Source organism: Mustela lutreola, chromosome X (assembly GCF_030435805.1).
Source record: "Mustela lutreola isolate mMusLut2 chromosome X, mMusLut2.pri, whole genome shotgun sequence".
Taxonomy (NCBI): domain Eukaryota; kingdom Metazoa; phylum Chordata; class Mammalia; order Carnivora; family Mustelidae; genus Mustela; species Mustela lutreola.
This window is the reverse complement of record NC_081308.1, coordinates 24,679,155-24,702,687: the sequence shown is the minus strand read 5'-3', so window position 1 is coordinate 24,702,687 and position 23,533 is coordinate 24,679,155. Positions and strand designations below refer to the sequence as shown.

The 23,533-nt window shown below is 35.5% G+C and overlaps 1 protein-coding gene across 1 annotated transcript in view; it reads right to left on the bottom strand.

The window, feature by feature from the left end:
* Nucleotides 1-23,533, bottom strand: part of IL1RAPL1 (interleukin 1 receptor accessory protein like 1) — a 761,161-nt gene that overhangs the window by 625,653 nt on the left and 111,975 nt on the right. Inside the window, exons 3-4 of the mRNA XM_059156783.1 lie at nucleotides 7,435-7,621; nucleotides 3,056-3,209 (exon numbers count right to left, since the gene is read on the bottom strand). Of these exons, the coding sequence (XP_059012766.1) occupies nucleotides 3,056-3,209; nucleotides 7,435-7,621 (341 nt within the window). The remainder of the gene's footprint in view (nucleotides 1-3,055; nucleotides 3,210-7,434; nucleotides 7,622-23,533) is intronic.

Here is a 23,533-nt window from a genome sequence, read left to right as displayed (position 1 = left end):
TATACCAACAGTGATGAGCAGGTTTATTATTTTTTCACTGTGATCTGTTTCCTTTCATTTAATTTAAAAAAATTATATGAGAAAGAGAGGGAGTGAGACAGAGAGAGAGAGAGAGAGAGAGAGAGAGAGAGAGAGAAGATAGAGAAAAAGAGCAGGGGGAGAGGCAGAGGGAGACAGACAAGCAGACTCCCCACTCAGCAGGGATCCCAAGACTCTAGGAGCCAAAATCTGACACTTAACCAACTGATCCACCCAGTCACCCTTAGTAGTGTTTTCCTAAACCACTACTTCACTTAAGTAGACACACAAACTTTTAGTAAGTGAAAGATCTCCCATAAAAGCTCACAATACTGCCTGCACATTTAGCCAATTTATCTACAAATTTCCTTTTCTCTTCATATATGGAATTATTTATTTTAAAGAAACACATTCTAACACATCTTAAAACATTTATCATCAGCTATTGCACATCCACTGAAATGAAATGATACCATACCTTGCATAATATTTACATTAAATATAATATGATCATGGTATGCAGAAAATTAAGATAAAAAACACTGGTTAATTATCATCCAGAGAACTTCCCACCTTTGCAGCTTTAGTAAGATACAATTTGGATTCTAAGAGTTGTTGTCTCAATTGGCTATGGGCCACATTTATAGTCACACTAGAGCAAGGTTATGAAAAAAGAGATCTTTCTAATAGGCTTGTTAATACTTAAAATATATTCTAATACATAACATTTTTAATTATTGGTCATGGAGTTCTCCCATTCACCCAAAATTTCATATATGTATGAAACTTGGCTTCGTAACTTAGATGCCCAAATTAATGTCACCAGTAAGGCTGCTTGAATTAGAAAGGTATTCAGGATAATCATTTGAACGAAAATTTTCATTAAAACTTACACCTACTTCCTCCTAGATAATACAGAATAGTTTTCCCCTCTTTTCAAGTAAAGAAAAAGAGATATTTAAAAGATATTTCTTAAAAAGAAATTAAGTTAGGAAAATATAGTAGCCCTGGGTAGCATTTAGAAGAAAACAATTCTATTATTGGTTATCCAAATTAGCCCCATTTAAGTCATTTCATCATTGGGGACCTAGTTTCTAGTCTCTGTAAGATTTTTTCATCACCTCTTAATAGACAGTGGTTTATATTTTTAAATATTTTATTTATTTATTTGACAAAGTGAAAGAGACAGCAAGAGAGACACACAAGAGTGGGAGAGGGAGAAGCAGGCTTTCTGCGGAGCAGGGAGCCCGGTACGGAACTTTGGACTCAATCCCAGAACCCTTAGATCATGACCCGAGATGAAGGCAGAAGCTTAATGGCTGAGCCACCCAGGTGCTCCTAGATAGCAGTTTAGTATCCTAATGTTTCTAGAAAAGGAAGAGATGTGCTTATCAAGGATTAGCTTTATATCCCAAAGAATAAAGACTAGAAATATATTCTATATTCTTTATGCAATAGATTTTTTCAATGTATTCTTAAATTCCTTCATCTCCATACCTACTCTTGGAAAAATGTACTTCAGTATAGATTGAAAGCAAAAAATTAATAATAAAAACCTAAATATTTATTGTAAAGAGAACTCAAGTATAAACAGCTATATTTTTCACTGTTTCATGAAAAAGACAGGGAGGTAGAGTGATAAAGTTTTAAATGTAATTTTCTATACAGAAACCTATTAAACACAGCAAAACTGAAAACCAAACTACTTATAAATACACAAATGCATACTATATGTACACAATGTAAGGCTGAATGTATGTTTAATATTTAAATATATCATATATTGCAAGTGGCAATTATTTACTGGGCCTAATATTTATCAAAGTCATTACCAAAGAGTACCAAATTTTAACTGAATTTTCTTTAGATCAGAATAATTACAATTCATCACATAGATTTCTTGAAATTGTAGTTTTTAAATCTAAAATATCATAATTTCCAAGCTTGAAAGAAAGACAATTATTATAAGATGAAGGTGACTACCACAAAACACTTTTCATATATAGGAAAATTATATAAAGTGAATCAATGAACAAATGAAAATCTCTTTGCAGTATATGGTATCCTTTGTCAACTTATTTGTATATATTTTGTAAATATTATTGTGAAAAAACTCAGAAGAATCTCAGTAAGATGAGAAAAATGTCTCTAACTCCCTAATATTGCTCTTATTTATCCCCTTTTTTCCTCTTGTTCCCACTTTTAGAGATTCAAACCATAAAGCAAAAAAAGGGTATGAAAACAATATGTTACAAGACATAAAATGACCATAATGTACCTTTGGCTATAACTTGGTATTATACAAACTGATTTCATTCAGCTTATATTACTTCATTAGATCCTTGCAAAACTCCTATGAACTATACAAGACAAATTTTAGCATCGCATTTTAAACATGAAGAAACTGATATTGTGAAGGTTGTGCTAAGTCCAGCAAGGTCATGTGACTAGTGAGCTGTAAATTCATGATTATATACAGAGTTCTGAATCTTCTTCTCATGCCCTTCTACCTTAGCAACCAGAGACAGGAATGACACCATTCACTGCATCTCATGCAATTATTCAATTATTGCCCCTGCAATTATGTTGTTTTCAAGTTCATGAGAACTCATATGTCAGATTTATAGAAAGGAAAATCAATAAGATAGTAATTTTTCTATTTTTGGGGACAAAACAGGAAGACAGAGGTAGATGTCATACATTCTATTTTAACACCTTAGAAAACGTTCCCCAAAATGACATTACAAAATATAAGCATAATTTTCTAAAAATGTGAACTCATTATTTCAAGTACTTTCAAAAGCTAACATTTCTATAATTCCCTAAGCATATTTTCTTTAAACTTTCAAATGCATTTCAGCACAAGATGATTTAAAAGCAAGGAGAAATAAATTTAACCTTATAGGAATCCACTCAGCTATTTGGTTAAGTACTTTTTTCGTTGCATAGATTTGAAAAAATCAATGTACAGCACAAAAAGTCAACTTAAAATGGTAGTTTTGTTACTTGCAAATGAAATACTGAAGACTATGATTACCTGTAACAGTTAATTCAGTAGTTCGTCTCACAACAAAGCCTCCATATTTTAATTCGCAGGTGTAATTTCCGATGTCATCTTCTCTGACTTCTCTTATAAGCAACGTATCTCTTTTGAAGACAATACTTGGCCTCCATGTTTTTGTCCTACATTCCTGCATGAAAAACACAGAATTTCTGTAGTAAGTACAATAACTGAGAAACAGAGAAGAGTATTTTAAATAAATAACCCCAAAGCTTCTAAATTTATTTTTTTAAAGATTTTATGTATTTATTTGATAGAGAGCATGAGAGGAAAGAGATCAGTGGGAGAAGCAGACTCCTTGCTGAGCAGGGAGCCTGATGTGGGACTCGATCCCAGGACTCCAGAATCATGACCTGAGCTGAAGGCAGTTGCCTAACCAACTGAGCCACCCAGACGCCCACCCCAAAGCTTCTAAATTTATATTTTAAAGGGCTAAAGAGTTTGAGATTAATTCTAAAAATTTTCATACTTCTCCACATCTCATGGAGATCAGGTACCTCAGTTTGAAAAGAGGGTTTTTTAGTAAAAGTCATTTTTTTTAAGAGAGAGAGCGCAGGTGCTTGTGTTGGGGAGGGGCAAAGGAAGAGGGGGAGAGGGGAGAGAGAATCCTAAGGAGGCTTTACATGAGGCTCCACACTGGGCTTAATCTCAGGACCATTAGATCATGACCTGAGCCAAATGCTTAACCAACTGAGCCACTCAGGTGTCCCTAGCAAGAGTCAATTTATTGACTTCTAAGATTAGTGTGTCTAAATCAGATATACATTGATTTCTTACACTGTTGGTGGGAATGAAAGTTGGTGCAGCCAACTTCTTAAGGAATCTTAATGAAGCCAATTTCTTAAGGAATTTCCTTAAGAAGGAGGAATTCCTTAAGAAGGAGATTCCTTAAGAAATTAAAAATAGAGGGGCGCCTGGGTGGCTCAGTGGGTTGAGCCGCTGCCTTCGGCTCAGGTCATGATCTCAGGGTCCTGGGATGGAGTCCCGCAGCAGGGAGCCTGCTTCCTCCTCTCTCTCTACTTGTGATCTCTCTCTGTCAAATAAATAAATAAAAATCTTTAAAAAAAATAATAAAAAATAAAAATATATATATATTAAAAAAAGAAATTAAAAATAGAGTTACCCTATGACCCTGCAATTGCACCACTGGGTATTTATCCCAAAGACACAGATGTAGTGAAAAGAAGGGCCATCTGTACCCCAATGTTCATAGCAACAATGGCCACAGTCACCGAACTGTGGAAAGAGCCAAGATGTCCTTCAATGGACGAATGGATAAAGAAGATATGGTCTATATATACTATGGAGTATTATGCCTCTATCAGAAAGGATGAATACCCAACTTTTGTATCAACATGGATGGGACTGGAAAAGATTATGCTGAATAAAATAAGTCAAGCAGAGAGAGTCAATTATCATATGGTTTCACTTATTTGTGGAGCATAAGGAATAACACAGAAGACATGGGGAGATAGAGAGCGGAAGTGAGTGGGGGGAAATTGGAGGGGGAGACAAACCATGAAAGACTGTGTACTCTGAAAAACCAGCTGAGGGTTTTGGAGGGGAGAGGGGCTGGGGTTTGGTGAGTCTGATAGTAAGTATTATGGAGGGCATGTATCACATGGAGCATTGGGTGTGGTGCATAAACAATGAATTTTGGAACACTGAAAAACTAAAATTAAATAAAATTTTTAAAAAAGAAGATATAAGAAAAAGGACTCTTGTTAAGATTACTCCTAACATCGTTTTTAGAAGCAAATACTCCAAATTTGTTGACTGTGAAATTAACCATCTTGACACTTGATACTGAAAGCATAAAATATAAGATATTTTTTAGGTATAAAATAGAAAAATTAATTCTGTAGCAGAAAATGTTTCTATTTTAGTATTTAAATCTTTTAAGAATACATTTAGAACAAAGTTCTCTCCCCTTATAGCATGCACATTCTACAATTTGTGAAAGAAATGGCCAACATGTCTTTATGGTCTTTACAGTACCATAAACATCTATTTTCATTGTTGATGGGTCTAACAAATTATGGTCTCTAAATTAAGCTTTAGATTTTAATGACGTTGGCTCAGAAGCTTTCTCTTTTTGCCATAACAGAAGTCTATTTCCTTTAGCCAGATTTGAAATCAATGCCATGAGGATAAAATAGCTTTAAGCCCTCTGACACTGTTCAGAGGTATTATTTCTAAAAAAAATTTTGCCAAATCAAATTTTTCCGGACTATTATTTTGATTATGTGGTTCAATGTCTTCATATACATGGAAGAGAGTTATCTGGTTATTTCAGACCAAAAAATACATCTTATATATCTCATATTAGTTGCATAAACTGTCATAATTGCAAAAGCTTTTTTATATATATATACACACACACATATATATGTGTGTACATATATACATATATATGTGTACACGTCTACATATATGTATACATTATACTATACACAAATGTATATCATTATATATATTTGTGTGAGAATGTATATATATGTATATATATATGTATACATATATATGTATATGTATATGTATATGTGTATATCTATATGTGTGTATATATGTATATATGTACATATATATATAGAATGTGTGTGTATATATATGTATATATATATATATATACACACACACACATTCTCACACAAATATATATAATGAATACAGAATATATATCATCTTAACTATGGAAAAACATTTGGATTGTTGCAAGGCTTTCAAGTTCCATACATACTGCATTTCGACCCATCACTCCACTAGTGACAGTCTTTATAGCTTAAGTTCACAATGACTGGGTTGATGGTGGAAACATGACTAAAGGAGCAATGTGAGGCCAGCCATTTTAAATATTGAGAGAGAGAGAGTGTGTGTGTGTGTGTAGAAGAAGACAAATATACATACATGACTACTAGAAAAACATCTGTTCTTAGATACTTTGAGTTAAACTCCCCTAATACCTCTTGTCTTTGAGGCAATCATCAGGGTTTGCTAAGAATCTACTTGTGGAAAGCAGCCAAACCACTGAGAATTGGGGTGAGACATACACAATTTTAAAAAGGAGGAAAAGTAAACTTCATCTGTGCAGAAACAGAGATTAGTAGGGCTAATGCTTGAGGGCTGTTTGACAGTGTCTAGGATAGAAATTCAATGGAAAAGTAGAAAAATATTTCAGTAGTCCCCTTGACATTTTGAATCCTCCATTGCTTGTTATCAAGAATCAAAATTAAGTCTTACTCAGAGAAGGGCATTGCTAATTATAGCAAATCCTTTAAAAATTGTTACCTGGGTGGCTAAGTAAGTTAAAGCCTTTGCCTTCGGCCCAGGTCATGATCCCAGGGTCCTGGGATCGAGCCCCAAATCGGGCTCTCTGCTCAGCGGGGAGCCTGCTCGCTCCTCTCTCTCTCTCAGCCTGTCTCTCTGCCTACTTGTGATCTCTGTGTGTCAAATAAATAAATAAAATCTTTTTAAAAATTGTTAAAGATTTGTTTCTTTTTAAATTTCTCATAAGTTTTGAACTCATGACATAGTGGTATCGGTGGATCTAGTTACTAAGAGGTCATGCTTCCTACATCCCTATTTCTGGGGAGTCGAACAAAGCAAATTTTCTACTAGTACTCTTTAAATCATGGATATAATATTCCAGAAAAATATTCATAGCAGCTATATTGTATTTCTTGATATACTCAATAACAAAAATTTCTTTGATGGTATAAATAAGCTGAAGGGTATGTTCTCATATTAAAATTCAGAAAAAGTCAATTATATGATAGGAAGGACAAGGGTTGGATTATTCTCCTTAAGTCTGAAGTTTCTTTTGTTTTTTGAGAAAAAGTTATCTAGCACTATTTTTATAATGTTATGAATTTCCCTCGGGTTTTTAAAAATATATATGCTTTTATATGAAAAGGATTGGAATATACACAAATATACTTCCATTATACAGAACATTTCAATAAAGCCATTTTACCATTTTTTCATAGAAGTAAATCAATCCTTTCCTTGTTTGAAAACATTAGGAGTGTTTATATGAAGAGCTCTGAAAGGAATGCTTAATGTATTCTAATTCTGAATTATCAACCACAGATTATAATGGACTTGAAAGAACAGTATAAATGAGCTATGAACATAAACACAACAGCTTATTGCAGGGATCATCAATACAAATACCAACTAGCATTTATCAAAGATATTGCTTTGAAATCTTATAATGACCAGCACAACCTTCTGTAGTATTTCAGTAAGATAGAGCTTAACTTCATCATACCCATAAAACTTTTTTATCCAGCTAGTTCAAGAATAAGATACACATTAATCTATTTATAAGGAAGAAAATCATGCACAATACATACCTTATACCATAGGATTTCAGGTTCTCTGGTTGGTAGTAAAAAATCTTCGATGTCACGGCATGAAATTTCCTTGCTTTTGCTAAGTTCAGCTTTGTCAAAGTATTTCATTTTGGAATTGTAGCAGAGTCCGGTGTCATTTTCACCCACTGTCAGCGAGATGGATACTTTCATACAGTAAGTGGAGTTTCTGTAATGAAGCAGAATAAAGAGGTGGTCTGGTGTGAACAAAAAGTAAGTGCCACCAAGCAGTACGTGTACTTCACTAAAAGAGACAGACACAGAGACACAGAGAGAGGCAGAGAGAGAAAGGAGGAGAGGGAGAGAGAAAAGAAAAAAAAAACTCCATTGATTAATTAATGTTAAGGTGTCATGGCTTAGTCCACAGGGATCTTTTTTGTCAGAAAGCTAAACAATGCCTAGTTCTACAAAGCCATTTGTGTATTATTCATTTCTTAGAAAATTGTTTCATATTATATACAAGTGTGGTTTGAAAAAACGTTTCATAGGGATTTCTGTAACTAGAAAAGTAGAAAAAATAAAGGAAGATTTAGGTCAGGAAGTAAGTCAACCTTGGGTTTATGCTAAACTTGGCAAACTCAACAGAGAAGCAGAAAAATGTAATGGATCAATTAAGCATAATACAAGGAGAAGAATGAGGCTGCTCAATTCTTACAGAAATGGCTGTCTTGATAATTGGAGAGCTTATCGATGAATATGGGAAGAAAACAGTCTTAGATTAAAAAAATACTGCAAGTTTTCTTATAAACTGTACTATTTCTGTTTGCTATGTATGTCTCTGGACATTCAGTGAATACTGCTATGGGTCAAGCATAGTGATGTAGGCAGTGAGAATAAAGAGAAGCACAAATATTCAAATTCAAAGTTTTGTTCAGAATGTCTTACTTGGTAAGTGCCCAACGCCTCATTTGTATACTTGGCCATCAAAGTCCTGGAATTGAATTTTTTTTAAGATTTCATTTCATTTATTTATTTGACAGAAAGAGAGATCACAAGTAGGCATAGAGACAGTCGGAGAGAGAGGGGCAAGCAGGCTCCCTGCAGAGCAGAGAGCTCGATGCGGGGCTCGATCCCAGGACCCTGGGATCACGACCTGAGCCGAAGGCAGATGCTTTATCCCACTGAGCCACCCAGGTGACCTTGGAATTGAATTTTACTGCTTACTATTTCTGTAACTTCAGGCAACTCATTTAATCCCTTGGGACCTTAGATGTGCAGTGGGACAACATGTGTCTGAGTATTAAATGCGATAGTGAATCAAAATCTGTTTGGCCTGTCACCGGTGCTCAGTAATGGTGGCTCTTCTCACTCCATACTGGTGTATCAAGATCACAGCCCCCAAGCCCTCCTCCTTATTCAGCCAAGATGTTTGACTTTTAAGCAGCTCCTTGATTTAAATTCTTGCTTTTTTTTTTTTTTTTCAAATGACTATACAACATGATGAGAATCACCAGAAAATAGTTAGGTTGGTTATGGTATAATAAAAAAATGTAGTTGGTCTTGGATCCTGGCACAGATTTCCTGAAAATCTTAGAAATCACTGAGTTATAGGAGTGTCTTTTGCTATTCAAAGGGAACTCCATTTAATCACCCTTGAGTTTATGTTAACCCTTGGGATGACCTCCCTAGAAAGCCTTGGGATGGGGCTTGTAACCAGAAAGACCAAGTGTGCAGAAGGTTGAAAGTTTTAACTGTATCCACTGACCTTCTGACAAGGGAGCAGTAATTTCAGGTTAAGTTCTGTAAAAACCATGGAACCAAAAAGATTTGATGAGTTTGGGTTAATGAACACATGGAGGTGCTCAGAGGATGGCATGCCTGGAGATGGCACAGAAGTTCTCTGCCTCTTCCTCTACCCTTTGCCACACACATCTCTTTCATCTGACCCAATTATTTCTGTCCTTTGAAATATCCAACAGTAGTAAGTAAACTGTTTTCCTGAGTTGTGTGAGCTGCTCTAGCAAATGATTGAATCCAAGGAGTGGATTGTGAGAACCTCTGATTTATAGTCAGTCTGTCACAAGCACAGGTGACAATCTGGACTTGCATTTGGTGTCTGAATATGAGGCAGGGGGCAGTCTTGTGGGATTGAGTCCTTAACCTGTGGGGTGTGATATTATCTCCAAGTAAATAGTATCAGAGTAGATGTGAACTGTAGCGTATCTGGCTGGTGTTGCAAAATTGCTTGGTGTGGGGGAAAAAAACCCCACATACCTGGTGTCAGAAGTACTGAGAATAGGGAAGAAAAGTAGAGTTTTCCTTTATAGTTATTTATTCAGCTTTATAATGGATAGCAAAGAAAATTGCCACAAAATTATTATGTAGACTTATTAAATGTGGATGTCTCTACCTTCATATAATAGCCTACAAGCAGATCTAAAATACTTTATAGGTTGGGAGTGTTCAGGTGTCATAGTTGGTTAAGCATCTGACTCTTGATTTCAGCTTTGGTCATGATCTCAGGGTTGTGAAATTGAGCCCATCGTTGGGCTCCACACTGGGTGTGGAACTTGCTTAAGAGTCTTTCTTGTCCTCTGCCCCTCCCCATCCTCTCTCTCTCTCTCTTCCCCTTTAAAAATAAAATAAAAAAAATTAAAATATTTCAGAGGTGAAACCCTTCACCTTTAAACAAAGTCAATCAGTAAAAAGGTCCTGGAAGAATGTGTTCAGAGATTTTGTTTGAATGATAAAATATATTCCCTGCACTCAGCTCCTCACAATCCAGAAGTGATGCACAATAGCTGAATTTCAATGTGATAAGCACTACAAAGAGCTACTGTGTGCCACCACAGCAGCATCAGAGAAAGAAACAAGACCTCAAAATTTGTGATTCCTGGGTATCTTAAGGAACTAGTAAGAATATGGCAATTTTAACAAAGGCTACTTCAGGAACAGTATACACAAATGCTTGAAGACATTCAACAACTTGATGTGGTTGGAGGAATTGCAAATAATTTAGTGTGGCAGAATTAATTATAAAGGAACAGCAGGAACTGAGGCTGGAGGTCTGTGCAGAAGCTTGAAAGAGCAGCATGTAAGCCACAGCAGAATGTGGACTTTATACTAGCAAGTGAAAACATTTGGATTTTGGAAAGATGTTTCCGCTCAAAGTGAGAAAAATGATTTGGAGAGAAGAGAGGACTAAGTACAGTGAGACAATAAGAAATCAACATCATTCATTCAGGAGAAAAATGGCCGCTCCAAAGGCAAAGACCATTGATACAGAGAGGAGGAATCATGTTCAAATTATATTTAAGATAGGAGCAAAGGAAAGAGAGGTATCCAAGATGATAAAGAACTTCTCTCAGATGAGTATTTGAAACATAGAGCCAATCTCTCAGCATGGAAAATACAGAAAAAAGAAACAGCTTTGAGAGAAAAGAAAGTGCTAAATTTTAACTTGAGCTTCACACCCAAGTAGAAAAAATAGCCACTTTGGTTTTGCCAGAAATATTGCTCATGCATTATTTATTAATTTTACACCAGCACAGACTAGAGCATGCTCTTCATGGGTTCATTTTAAGATAATATTTTCAGAAAAAATAATTACCTACGTTAAAGCAATTAACTATCATAAGACACATTCCAATGTGTAGTAAGAAAATATGCATGTTTTAGAACAATCCTGATATTTGTACACATTAGAATTCTTAAAGAACAGACTTTTCTAAGAAGTCAGTCAGTGAATTCTAAATGAACACTCCACACTAATCTATTAAACTCATGAGTCTTAAGTTTTTCTTCTCAATTTACTGGTGTTTTTTTTTTTTTTCCTATACCCTCTTTAATCAAATGCCAGACATGTTTCATACAGATAGGGTTAAGAGCAAGATCTCTAAAACCCAGCTGTAAGAGGTTCAGATTCTAGCTGGATCACTCATTGCTTTTGAAAATCAGGGAAACTTACTTGACTCCTTGGGCTTCCATCTCCTCATGTATGTAAGGAGAAAATCATAACAAAGAACTCAGAGGCTGGTGTGGGAGTGAAGCATGTTAAAACCTGGAAAGAGCTTAGGACAGGGTCAGTCCTCCAGGAGCACTCAGGAAGTGTTAAAAGTCAATACAGGGCACTGAAGTGCTCCACAGGTTTCTTAGAAGTTTACCACCTCAACATGGACAAGGGTTCTAAACTGGCATGCATGGGAATTATCACAGATTTAAAACTTCATCTTTTACAGGATGACCACATTGTACAACTATAGATTGAGGTGCAGAAATGTGGGTGGTCCAGACAGGAGGGAAGAAAGAAAATGAGGTACAAGAAGGCAACATTTGGGTATTACCTGATTATCTAATAAAGTATGATAAAAAAAGCCCGTGATCTCACACCAAAGAGTAGTACAGTTACAGTTACTCTATAATCATACCTGCTATGCCTGATACTGCATAGTGCTGAATATCTCTTTCCTACTTGAACAGAATTACCAGTAGCATGATTGTTAAATAGATCCTTTAAAAGCATCACTAAACCCTTGACCTGTCTGTTAATTCTCGGTTCCCTGGGGAAAATAATAACATTGCCATAAAAGTTGGAAATTTTTACCCACATTATGAAGTGCTGACCTTGATCAACAAGGAATTTGATCAACATTTTAAAAAATTAAGTTATTCTCTGCTTCTCTATATTACATGGCCTACTCTAAAATTCATTGGTCATTTTTAAGGTCATATGCCTTTGCACAGAGATGTTTTGTAAAAATAAGAGCATGCAGTATTTTTAAAGTGTTGCAAATATTTGGGCATGAAAAGACAGCAGATCTGAAGGTTACATCTGTGCAGACCTGAGCAGAACTCAACTGTCTGGAAGGTGGTTCTCTGGCCGCAAATTTACCCATAGTGTCTAAGCATTGTTGTTAAAAATAAAATGTTAGTAACAAACTATAGAAATGGTCCCTGAAAGTATAAAAAATAAAAAATTTTAAAAATTGTTAGGAATCAAAAATGTAAGGGTTAGATTGTGGAGATAAAAAAAATCTTGGTTTAGGGTGCCTGGGTGGCTCAGTGGGTTAAGCCGCTGCCTTCGGCTCAGGTCATGATCTCAGGGTCCTGGGATCGAGTCCCGCATCGGGCTCTCTGCTCAGCAGGGAGCCTGCTTCCTCCTCTCTCTCTCTGCCTGCCTCTCTGCCTACTTGTGATCTCTGCCAGATAAATAAATAAAATCTTTAAAAAAAAATCTTAGTTTGTTCAACCTTAAATATTCTTTGTTAGTTTATTTCTAATCTTAAAGCCTTCCATTTTTTTTCTGTCTTTAATTATTTTCTCTCCGTGCTTATGGTGATGCCTGAAGCTACACATGTGGCCCCTCTGTCATATCTTATCTTTCTTACACATATCATGCTTAGAGCTACTGGCACTGTATGTGAAATGTGTTTGGATTAGGTTTTCTTTTGAGAAGAGCTCTGGAGGACCTATTGCTTTAACTGTGCTTGAAATCAGCCCTTGTAAAAAGATTACAGAGAGACCACTGAGCAAGCGATAAGACTATAAATGCCAGTTTATTGCCTTCTCATTTAAAATTCTGTTTCCCAAACATTTAACTGGTAAACTGAACTTTATCTACAGTCTTCTGCTAGCTATATATTCAAAATAATTGTCTTTGTCTTTTTTGGTGACAAGTCATTAATATAATTTTGCCATCTCTGTTTTTCTTGCCTAAGATTCCTGAAACATTAGAGTTGAGAAGATATCAATGTATGGGATTCTAGTCCAGTATTTCTCTGTCTGAGTTATTCTTGGGCACAAGGACTTTTGAACTTCACAACTAGACCACATGGTCTCCTTCCTGACCTCTTCTTAAGGGAGGAAGAAAGAAGGAGACAGGCAAACAAAACTAAAACCTGCCCCTAAAGAAAACTGAGGCCCATCTTATCCCTTTATTTTCCTCAAAACAATCTAAATCTGTAATCACTTATTTCCACTGATATTTGCTGCCTCCCCTGTTAATATGTATTCTCATAGTATATAAAATAAGGGAGTTATCTGTATGTGGTTTGGGTTCTTGGAGGCCTATTTTTTTAAGCAGGTAAACTGCATACAACATAAACTTAACCATTAATCATTTAAACATGTACAATTAAGTGTCATTTAGTACATTCATAATGCTGTGCAACCTCTATCTAGTTCTATGACATTTTCATCATCCCAAAAAGAAACTCATAACTATTAGCAAGTACCCACTATTTCCCCATTTCCACAGCCTCTAGCAACCATCAGTCTGCTTTCTGTCTTCACAGATTTGGTTATTAGGACAATTTCATATAAAGGGAATCACATAGAGTGTGGATTGTGTGTGTGTGTGTGTGTGTGTGTGTGTGTGTGTCTGGCTTCTTTCACTTAGCATAATGTGCTCAAGGCTTACCCACATTGTAGTATGCATCTGTACTTCATTCTCTTTTATGACAAATAGCCCAGTGTACAGATATAATAATATAGTTCATTTGTACATGAGCAGATAGACTTTTGAGTTTGTTTCCACATTCTGGACACTGAAAATAATGCTGCTATGAGCGTTCATGTTAAAGTATTTGTTTGAGTACCTTATTTCAATACTTTTGGAAATATACTTCGGGGTGCAAATGTTGGCCATATGGCTATTCCATGTTTAATTTTCTGACAAACCAAGTCCTTCCTTTTGAATCTCTTAAGCTCTTTCTACCCTTCTGAATACCAATTTCTGCTGGCATAGGGAGACTAAGGCATTAGACAAATGTGTTCACTGACTTTTGTGGTTAAATACTTATAAGGCCCAATGATTTTTTAAGTTAAGTGCCTAGTACAGTGTCAGGCATAGAGCAGACACTCTCAATAAATATTTGTGAAATGAGTAAAAAAAATTAATTCTTTGTTAAGGTCTATCTAGTTCTGATTACACTTCTTTGCTCAATCCCTTTAAACAACTCTTATCTACACCTTTCCAAATGAGTTTTTATCCCTTTTTGTTTTATGTTTCTCTGAAATAGCTCACATTTCTTGATAGTGGATGCAGCAAGAAAATGTGTCTTTCAGGTACAGCAAAAAATTAAAATGAAGCTGTAAAGATTTCTTCACATTCAATAACTATCTGCAATCACCTGATTATATCATTCTCTCATCACGTATGCAACAGACTTTTTTCTAACTGTAGTTGATCTTCTTGATTTGAAAGATAATAAAAAGGGAAAATAAATATATGAGCCACATTTGGGTCAGTTGTAAATCACTTTTTTTCTCGCCAAGAATAACCCAGGAAGCTTTTTTCTATAGTGAGCGTAATAGTGCTTATGTTATTAAGTCTTCCTTCCAGGTTGTTGAAGAGAAGAGGTGACTGAGGATTCAGACGTTGAGCTAATCCGACACCTTACCTCCTCACTTTACAATGAAATTCCAGGGAAAGTTATAACAGAGTAAAATAAAATCTCTATTAATCTTTAAAGAAGACAGAGAACTACCAGAGATTGTTGTAATTTTACCCATTCACAAAGACATTTTTCAGAGTTAGATTAATAACATATAAACATATGAAAACATGATTTCTCCCTGCTGTATAGAAACTAAATATGGACAGTGTCAGGAAACAGAACTTTCAATCAGTGGGGTTTCTTTCTTTTGCAAATACTTCTTTAAATATTTTCTAGATGTCATAGCAGCATATACATTATTCAGTTTTACTTTGTAGGTCAATATATTTGTAGTCAGAGATACAGAAGGACACTATATCATTCTTAAAGGGTTTATCCAACAAGAAGATCTAAAAATTGTAAATATCTACACCCCCTACATGGGAGCAGTCAACTACATAAGCTAACTGTTAATCAAAATAAAGAGACATACTGATAATAATACATTAATTGTAGGGGGCCTTAACACTCTGCTCTCAGCAATAGACAGATCATCTGAGCAGAAATCTACAAAGAAACAAGAGCTTTGAATGACACACTGGACCAGATGGACCTCACAGATATACACAGAACATTCCACCTTAAAACAACAAAACACTCATTCTTCTCAAATGCACATGGAACTTTCTCCAGAATAGACCACATACTGGGTCATAAATCAGGTCTCAACTTATACCAAAAGACTGAGAGTATTCCCTGCATATTCTCAGACCACAATGCTTTGAAACTGGAACTCCATCATGAGAGAAAGTTTGGAAGAAATTCAAACACTTGAAAGTGAAGACCACCCTGTTCAACAATGTTTGGATCAACCAGGAAATCAAAGAAGAACTTAAAAAATTCATGGAAACTGATGAGAATGAAAACACATCAGTCCAAAACCTATGGGTTATGGCAAAGGCAGTCCTAAGGGGGAAATATAAAGCCATCCAAGCCTCACTCAACAAAATAGAAAAACCACAAATATAAACACTATCTTTATACCTTAAAGAACTGGAGCATCAACAACAAATTAAGCCTAACCCATGAACAAGAAGAGAAATAATTAATATTAGAGCAGAGATCAATGAATTAGAAACCAGAAGTATAGTAGGACACATCAATAAAACTAGAAACTGGTTCTTTGAAATAATTAACAAGATTGATAAACCACTGGCCAGACTTACCCAAAAGAAAAGAGAAAGGACCCAAACTAATAAAATTATGAGTGAGAGGGGAGAGATCATGACTAACACCAAGGAAATAGAAATATTCACCAGAAATTATTATTGGGAGAGGGAGGAGCAAGAGGGTAGAGGAGTAAGAGACCTAAAGATCATCTGGTCCCAGGAGTTCAGCTAGATAGTCATCAAACTATTCCAAACAACTACAAACTCAACAGGAGATTGAAGAGAAGAAGAGCAGAAATTCTACAAACAGAAAAGTGACCACTTTCTGGAAGTTAGTACATGCAGAGAAGTGAATCTGAGGTGACATATGTTACCATGCTAATGGATATTAAAAGAAAGCTGGAGTGGTAATCCTTATATCACACAAATTGGATTTTAAGCCAAAAACTATAATAAGAGATGAGGAAGGACACTATATCACACTTAAAGGGCATGTCCAATAAGAAGAACTAACAATTTTAAATATCTATGTCTCTAACATAGAAGCAGCCAATGATAGAAACCAATTAATAACAAAATCAAGGAAATACATCAACAATAATGCAATAATAGTAGGGGACTTTAACACCCCCTTACTGAAATGGACAGATCACCTAAGCAAAAGATAAACATGGAAATAAAGGCCTTAAATGACACACTGGACCAGATGGACATCACAGATATATTCAGAACATTCCATCCCAAAGCAACAGAATACACAGTCTTCTCTAATGCACATAGAACATTCTCCAGAGCAGATCATATCCTGGGTCACAAATCAGGTTTCAACTGGTACCAAAGGATGGGGATCCTTCCCTGAATATTTTCAGACCACAATGCTCTGAAGTTAGAACTCAATCACAAGAGGAAAGTTGGAAAGAACTCAAATACATTAAGGCTAAAGAGTATCCTACTAAAGAATGAATGGGTCAACCATGAAATTAAACAAGAATTTTTAAAAATCATGGAAACAAATGAAAATGAAAACACAACTGTTTAAAATCTGTGGGACACAGCAAAGGAAGTCCTGAGAGGAAAGTATATAGCAATACAAGCCTATCTCAAGAGACAAGAATGATCTCAAGTACACAGCCTAACCCTAAATCTATAGGAGCTGGAGAAAGAACAGCAAAGAAAGCCTAAACCCAGCAGGAGAAGAGGAATAATAAAGATCAGAGCAAAAATCAATGAAATAGAGACCAAAAGAATAGTAGAACAGATTAACAAAACTAGGGGCTGGTTCTTTGAAAGAATTAATAAGATTGATAAACCCCTGGATAGACTTATCAAAAAGAAAAAGGACCCAAATAAATTAAATTATGAAAGAAAGAGGAGAGTTCAAGACCAACAGCAAAGAATTACAAACAATTATAAGATATTATGAGCAACTATACACCAGCAAATTTGACAATATGGAAGAAATGGATGCATTCCTAGAGACTATAAACTACCAAAACTAGGAAGAAATAAATAACCTGAACAGATCCATAACCAGTAAGGAAATTGAAGCAGTTATCAAAAATCTCCCAAAAACCAAGAACCCAGGGCCAGACGGCTTCCCAGGGGAATTCTACCAAACATTTAAAGAAGAACTAATACCTATTCTCCTGACACTGTTCCAAAAAAGAGATTTGGAAGGAAAACTTCCAAACTCATTTCATGAGGCCAGCATTACCTTGATCCCAAAACCAGACAAAGAACTTATCAAAAAGAATTATAGACCATATCCTTGATGAGCACAGATGCAAAAATTCTCACGAAAATACTAGCCAATAGGATCCAACAATACCTTAAAAGGATTATTTACCATGACCAAGTGGGATTTATTCTCAGGCTCTAAGTTTGGTTCAACATCTGCAAATCAATCAATGTGATACAATACATTAATAAAAGAAAGAACAAGAGCCAGAGGATACTCTCAGCAGATGCTGAAAAAGCATTTGACAAAGTACAGCATCCTTTCTTGATCAAAACTCTTCAATGTGTAGGGGTAAAGGGTACATACCTCAATATCATCAAAGCCATCTATAAAAACCCACAGTGAATATCATTCTCAATGGGGAAAAACTGAGAGCTTTTCCCTTAGGGTCAGCAACATGGCAGGGCTGTCCACTACCATACGGCTATTCAATATAGTACTAGAAGTCCTAGCCTCAGCAATCAGACAAGAGAAAGAAATTAAAGGCATCCAAATCAGCAAAGAAGAAGTCAAACTATCACTCTTTGCAGGTTATATGATACTTTATGTGGAAAACTACTCCAAAACCACTGTAACTCATACAGGAAACCAATAAAGTGTCAGAATATAAAATCAGTACACAAAAATCAGTTGCATTTTTACACATCAACAGCAAGACAGAAGAAAGAGAAATTAAGGAGTCCATTCCATTTAGGATTGCACCCCAAACTATAAGATACACAGGAATAAACCTAACTAAAGAGGCAAAGAATCTGTACTCAGAAAACAAAGGTACTCATGAAAAAAAATGGAGGAAGACACAAAGAAATGGAAAAATGTTCCATGCCCATTAACTGGAAGAACAAGTATTGTGAAAATGTCTTGCTACCTAAAGCAATCTACACATTTAACACAATCCCTATGAAAATGCCATCAATTTTTTTCAAAGAAATGGATCAAATAATCCTAAAATTTATATGGAACCAGAAAAGACCCTGAATAGACACAGGAATGTTGAAAAGGAAAAGCAAAGTTGGCAGCATCACAATTCCAGACTTCAAGCTCTATTTCAAAGCTGTCATCATCAAGACAGTGTGGTATTGGCACAAAAACAGACACATAGATCAATGGAACAGAATAGAGAGCCCAGAAATGGACACTCAACTCTATGGTCAACTAAAATTTGACAAGGCAGGAAAGAATGTCCAATGGAAAAAGACCATCTCTTCAACAAATGGTGTTGAGAAAATTGGATAGCCACATAGAGAAAAATGAAACTGGACCATTTTCTTATACCACACACAAAAATAGACTCAAAATGGATGTAATACCTCAATGTGAGACAGAAACACATAAAAATTCTTGAGGATAACACAGCAGCAATATCTTTGACCTCAGATGCAGAAAATTCTTCTTAAAAACATTGCCAATGGCATGGGAAGCAAGGGAAAAAATGAACGATTGGGACTTCATCAAGATCAAAAGCTTTTGCCCAGCAAAGGAAACAGTCACCAACACCAAAAGACAACTGACAGAATGAGAGAAGGTATTTGCAAATGACGTATCTGATAAAGGGCTAGTATCCAAAAATCTATAAAGAACCTAACAAAATCAACACTGAATGAACAAATAATCTAATCAAGGAATGGACAGAATATGTGAACAGACATTTCGGCCAAGAAGCCATCCAAGTGGCAAACAGACACGTGACAAAATGTTCAACATTCCTCAGCATCAGGGAAATACAAATCAAAGCCACAGTGAGATACCACCTCACACCAATCAGAATGGATAAAATTAAGAAGTCAGGAAATAACAGGGGAACTTTCCTACACTGTTGGTGGGAATGCAAGCTGATGCAGCCAGTCTGGAAAACAGCAGGGAGGGTCCTCAAGAAGTTGAAAATAGAGCTACCCTATGACCCAGCAATCTCACTACTGGATATTTACCCTAACGATACAAATCTAGTGATCTGAAGGGGTACGTGCACCCAAATATTTATAACAGCAATGTCTACAACAGCCAAACTATGGAAAGAACCTAGATGTCCATCAACAGATGAATAGATAAAGAAGAAGTGGTATACACACACACACACACACACACACACACACACACACACACAATGGAATACTATGAAGCCATCAAAACAATGGAAATCTTGCCATTTGCAACAATGTGGATGGAACTAGAGGGTATTATGCTAAGCAAAATAAGTCAGTCAGAGAAAGACAATTATCATATGATCCCTCTCATATAAGAAATTTGAGAGGCAGGGTTGGGGCTCGTGGAGGGTAGGGAGGGAAAAACCGAGGCAGGATGGGATCAGGGAGGGAGAAAAATCATAAGAGACTCTTAATCTCAGGAAACAAACTGAGGGTTGCTGGGGGGGGAGGGGAGGGATAGGGTGGCTGGATTATTGACATTGGGGAGGATATTTGCTATGTGGAGTGCTGTGAATTGTGTGAGACTGATTATTTACATACCTATACCCCTGAATAATAATACATATATGTTAATAATATGTTAACAATAACATATATGTTAACAATAATAATACATTATATGTTAATTAAAAAATTCAAAGTACAGTTTCTTCTGAATGAGTATCACCTTGGCACATTGTAAAGTCAAAAAATCATAAATCAGGGCACCTGGGTGGCTCAGTAGGTTAAGCCGCTGCCTTCAGCTCAGGTCATGATCTCAGGGTCCTGGGATCGAGTCCTACATCGGGCTCTCTGCTCAGCAGGGACCCTGCTTCCCTCTATCTCTCTCTCTGCCTGCCTCTCCATCTACTTGTGATCACTCTCTGTCAAATAAATAAATAAAATCTTTAAAAAAAATCATAAATCAGACCATCATAAGTTAAGGACCATCCATAATTTAAAAAGGCGGTTCATATGGAATCAGTAAAATTAATTGAAGAATAATCACATACCAGATCTCTAATAATGCCCAATGAGATATAAATGTTACCTGGGAAATGAGTATTTTAATCATCAGGAAGGCAGACTTTTCGAATAATCTGGGTAAAATTTTCTATAGCCCTCTCCAATTTTTATACGTCATTTTAATTTTTAAAAACAGTTTGTTTTCCTATTCTGTTTGCTTGGTATCTTGATGATATAAGGGCTTCCACAAATAACAGAAAATATGTTTCTGTCATTTGAAAAAGAGTAACTCTCATTGTTAATTACCTATTCTGGTTCTTTTTGTTGTTGTTGTTCTTAAATTATTCCTTATTTTATTAAAAAAACTGATTAGTTTGAATTAGTGTCAGGATTTATTAATCCCATGGTATACTCATAAAAGTTTGTTTTTAAATCTGAAAAATAAAGATCTTGATTCTGTGAAAAATAAATAAATAAAATAGAAATTATTATCAACAGCTATATGCCAATAAGTAAAGCAATCTAAAAGAAATGGATGCATTCCTGGAAACCTATAAACTTCCAAGACTGAAACAGGAGGAAACTGACAACTTGAATAGACCAATAAGTAGTAATGAGATTGAAGGAGTGATCAAAAACCTCCCATAAAACAAGAGTCTAGGATCTAACAGATTCTTTGGAGAATTCTACCAGACATTCAAAGAAGAAATAATATCTGTTCTCCTGAAGCTGTTTCAAAAAATGCAAACCATAGAGCATCACTAGTAGGTGTATAAAATGGTGCAGCTGCAATGGAAAACCAGCTTAGCAATTCCTCAAAAAGTCTGGAAAACTTCGAGACTCTCTGTGAGGCCAGCATTACCCTGATCTCAAATCCAGGCAAAGACCCGATCAAAAAGCAGAATTTCAGACCAATATTTTTTTGATAATAGCTTTGCTTTCCTTAACTTCAGAAGAAAAATACAATAAATAAAATTAACCATGGAGATGGTAAATAATATTAATTATTAAGGGCATTTATATTATATTTCTAATTACATGTATAAGACAAAAACCAAATCTACTCCATAAAATTAATAAGGTACATATTTCCAGACTCTACATACTGGTGTCATCTTAAACATATAATGCTTACCAAAATTCATGATCAGAATTTCATACAAAGAGTAACCGCTCTGAACTCAGCATATATAAAAACTAGCGTAATTTCTGCAAAGACAAAGGGGACAAAACAGCACACCTGTATCCACAAAAACTCTTCCTTACCCAAGAGAATTTTGGAGGTAAAGTAAATGGAAGACAGAAAGTCTATCTGAAAAGGAGACTGCAGCTACCACCCTTGAGACTAATATGTTCATACCACCAGCTTGGTGCTCAAATGTGAAGGTAAACACGTGAGCTCTTGCTTGCTTTTTCCACAACATTCTAATTTTACTTTTGAACTCTTTCACTGACTTTTCTCCTTAATGGTTTGAGATAGTTTCTTTCTATGTAAATTCAGTATATTTCCTCTAACCCTTCCCAGAGCAAAGCCATGCCATTTGATAAAAATAAAACAAAACCATTAAGCCCAGCAAGGAACACACAACCTAACCTAGGCATGAATGTATAACATCATTTTATTAAATGAGTGAATTGTTGCTTATCAAGCATTTAAAATTCATTAATTCAGTCAATACATATTTGTTGAGCAGAGTAAATATCTGGCCCAGCTGGGGATAAAGCAGCGAACAAGCAAAGTGATTGCTTTTATGGAGCTTATATTTTAATGAGAGGAAATGGTAGAGGGAGGAGTATTATACAAAAAGCTTTGTACAATACCACTTCACAGACACTAGAATTGTTATTATAAAAAATGGAAAACAACAAGTTTTGGCAAAGATGTGGAAAAAATGGAACCATAGAGCATCACTAGTAGGTGTATAAAATGGTGCAGCTGCAATGGAAAACCAGCTTAGCAATTCCTCAAAAAGTTAAAACACAGAGCTACCATATGATCTAGCAGTTCCATTCCTAAGGATATACCTAAAAGAACTGAAAGCAAGGCCTTAAAGAGATACTTACGTATCAATGTTCATAGTAGCTTTACTTGCAATTCCAAAACATAGAAAGAACTCAAAAATGTATCAGAATATGAATGGATAAACAAAAGAGACAAAAGCAAAAGAGAAGTTACCTGAGCTAGGGAAAAGAGAGGAATGGGCAGTTGCTGTTTAATGCATACAGAATTTGTCAGGAATGACAAAAAATTTCTGGAAAATGGATAGTGGGGATGGTTGCACCACACTGTGAACGTGCGTAATGCCACTAAAGCATATGATCAGAAATGGTTAAAATGGTAAATTTTATGTTACGTATATTTTACTACAATAAAAAACAATGAGTTATACACTTTAAATGCATCAAATTATATGGCATGTGGATTATATCTTAGTAAAGGCATTATTTTAAAAAAAGCTTTTATGCATTCTCTCATCTAATCTCCCTCTATGTAATCATATTTAACCCTCTTACTTTAATATCATCTCTGTATTTTGTCTCCTGTGCTTGTATCTCCAGCTCTCTCTGAATTCTAAACTTACATATCTAGTTGCCTATTTATCATACCTATTTGAAATCTAAAAAGTTACCTGAGACCTAAGATGCCCCACAAATAAATCTTTACTTTAGCTGCTCAAGCTAAATAGCTAGAATTTTTTTCAGAAGTTAAAGCCTCATCCCAACAAAACTAGCAGGAGGTGAATGAGAGGGTATCAGAAACTCAATAATTAAGATAAATAATATTTTAATACAATGTTTAAAAAATCAAATACAAAAAAATCTATGAGAACAATAAAGGTTCATAATTTTTTAACACTCAGCTTTATATTTATCCTATCAATGATCACTAATCGATATTTTCTTAATTTTTATTTGTATATAGATATATATTTTGTCTTCCGTACAGTGGAAGTGCCACGAGAACAGGAGTTTCAACTGCCTTGTTCA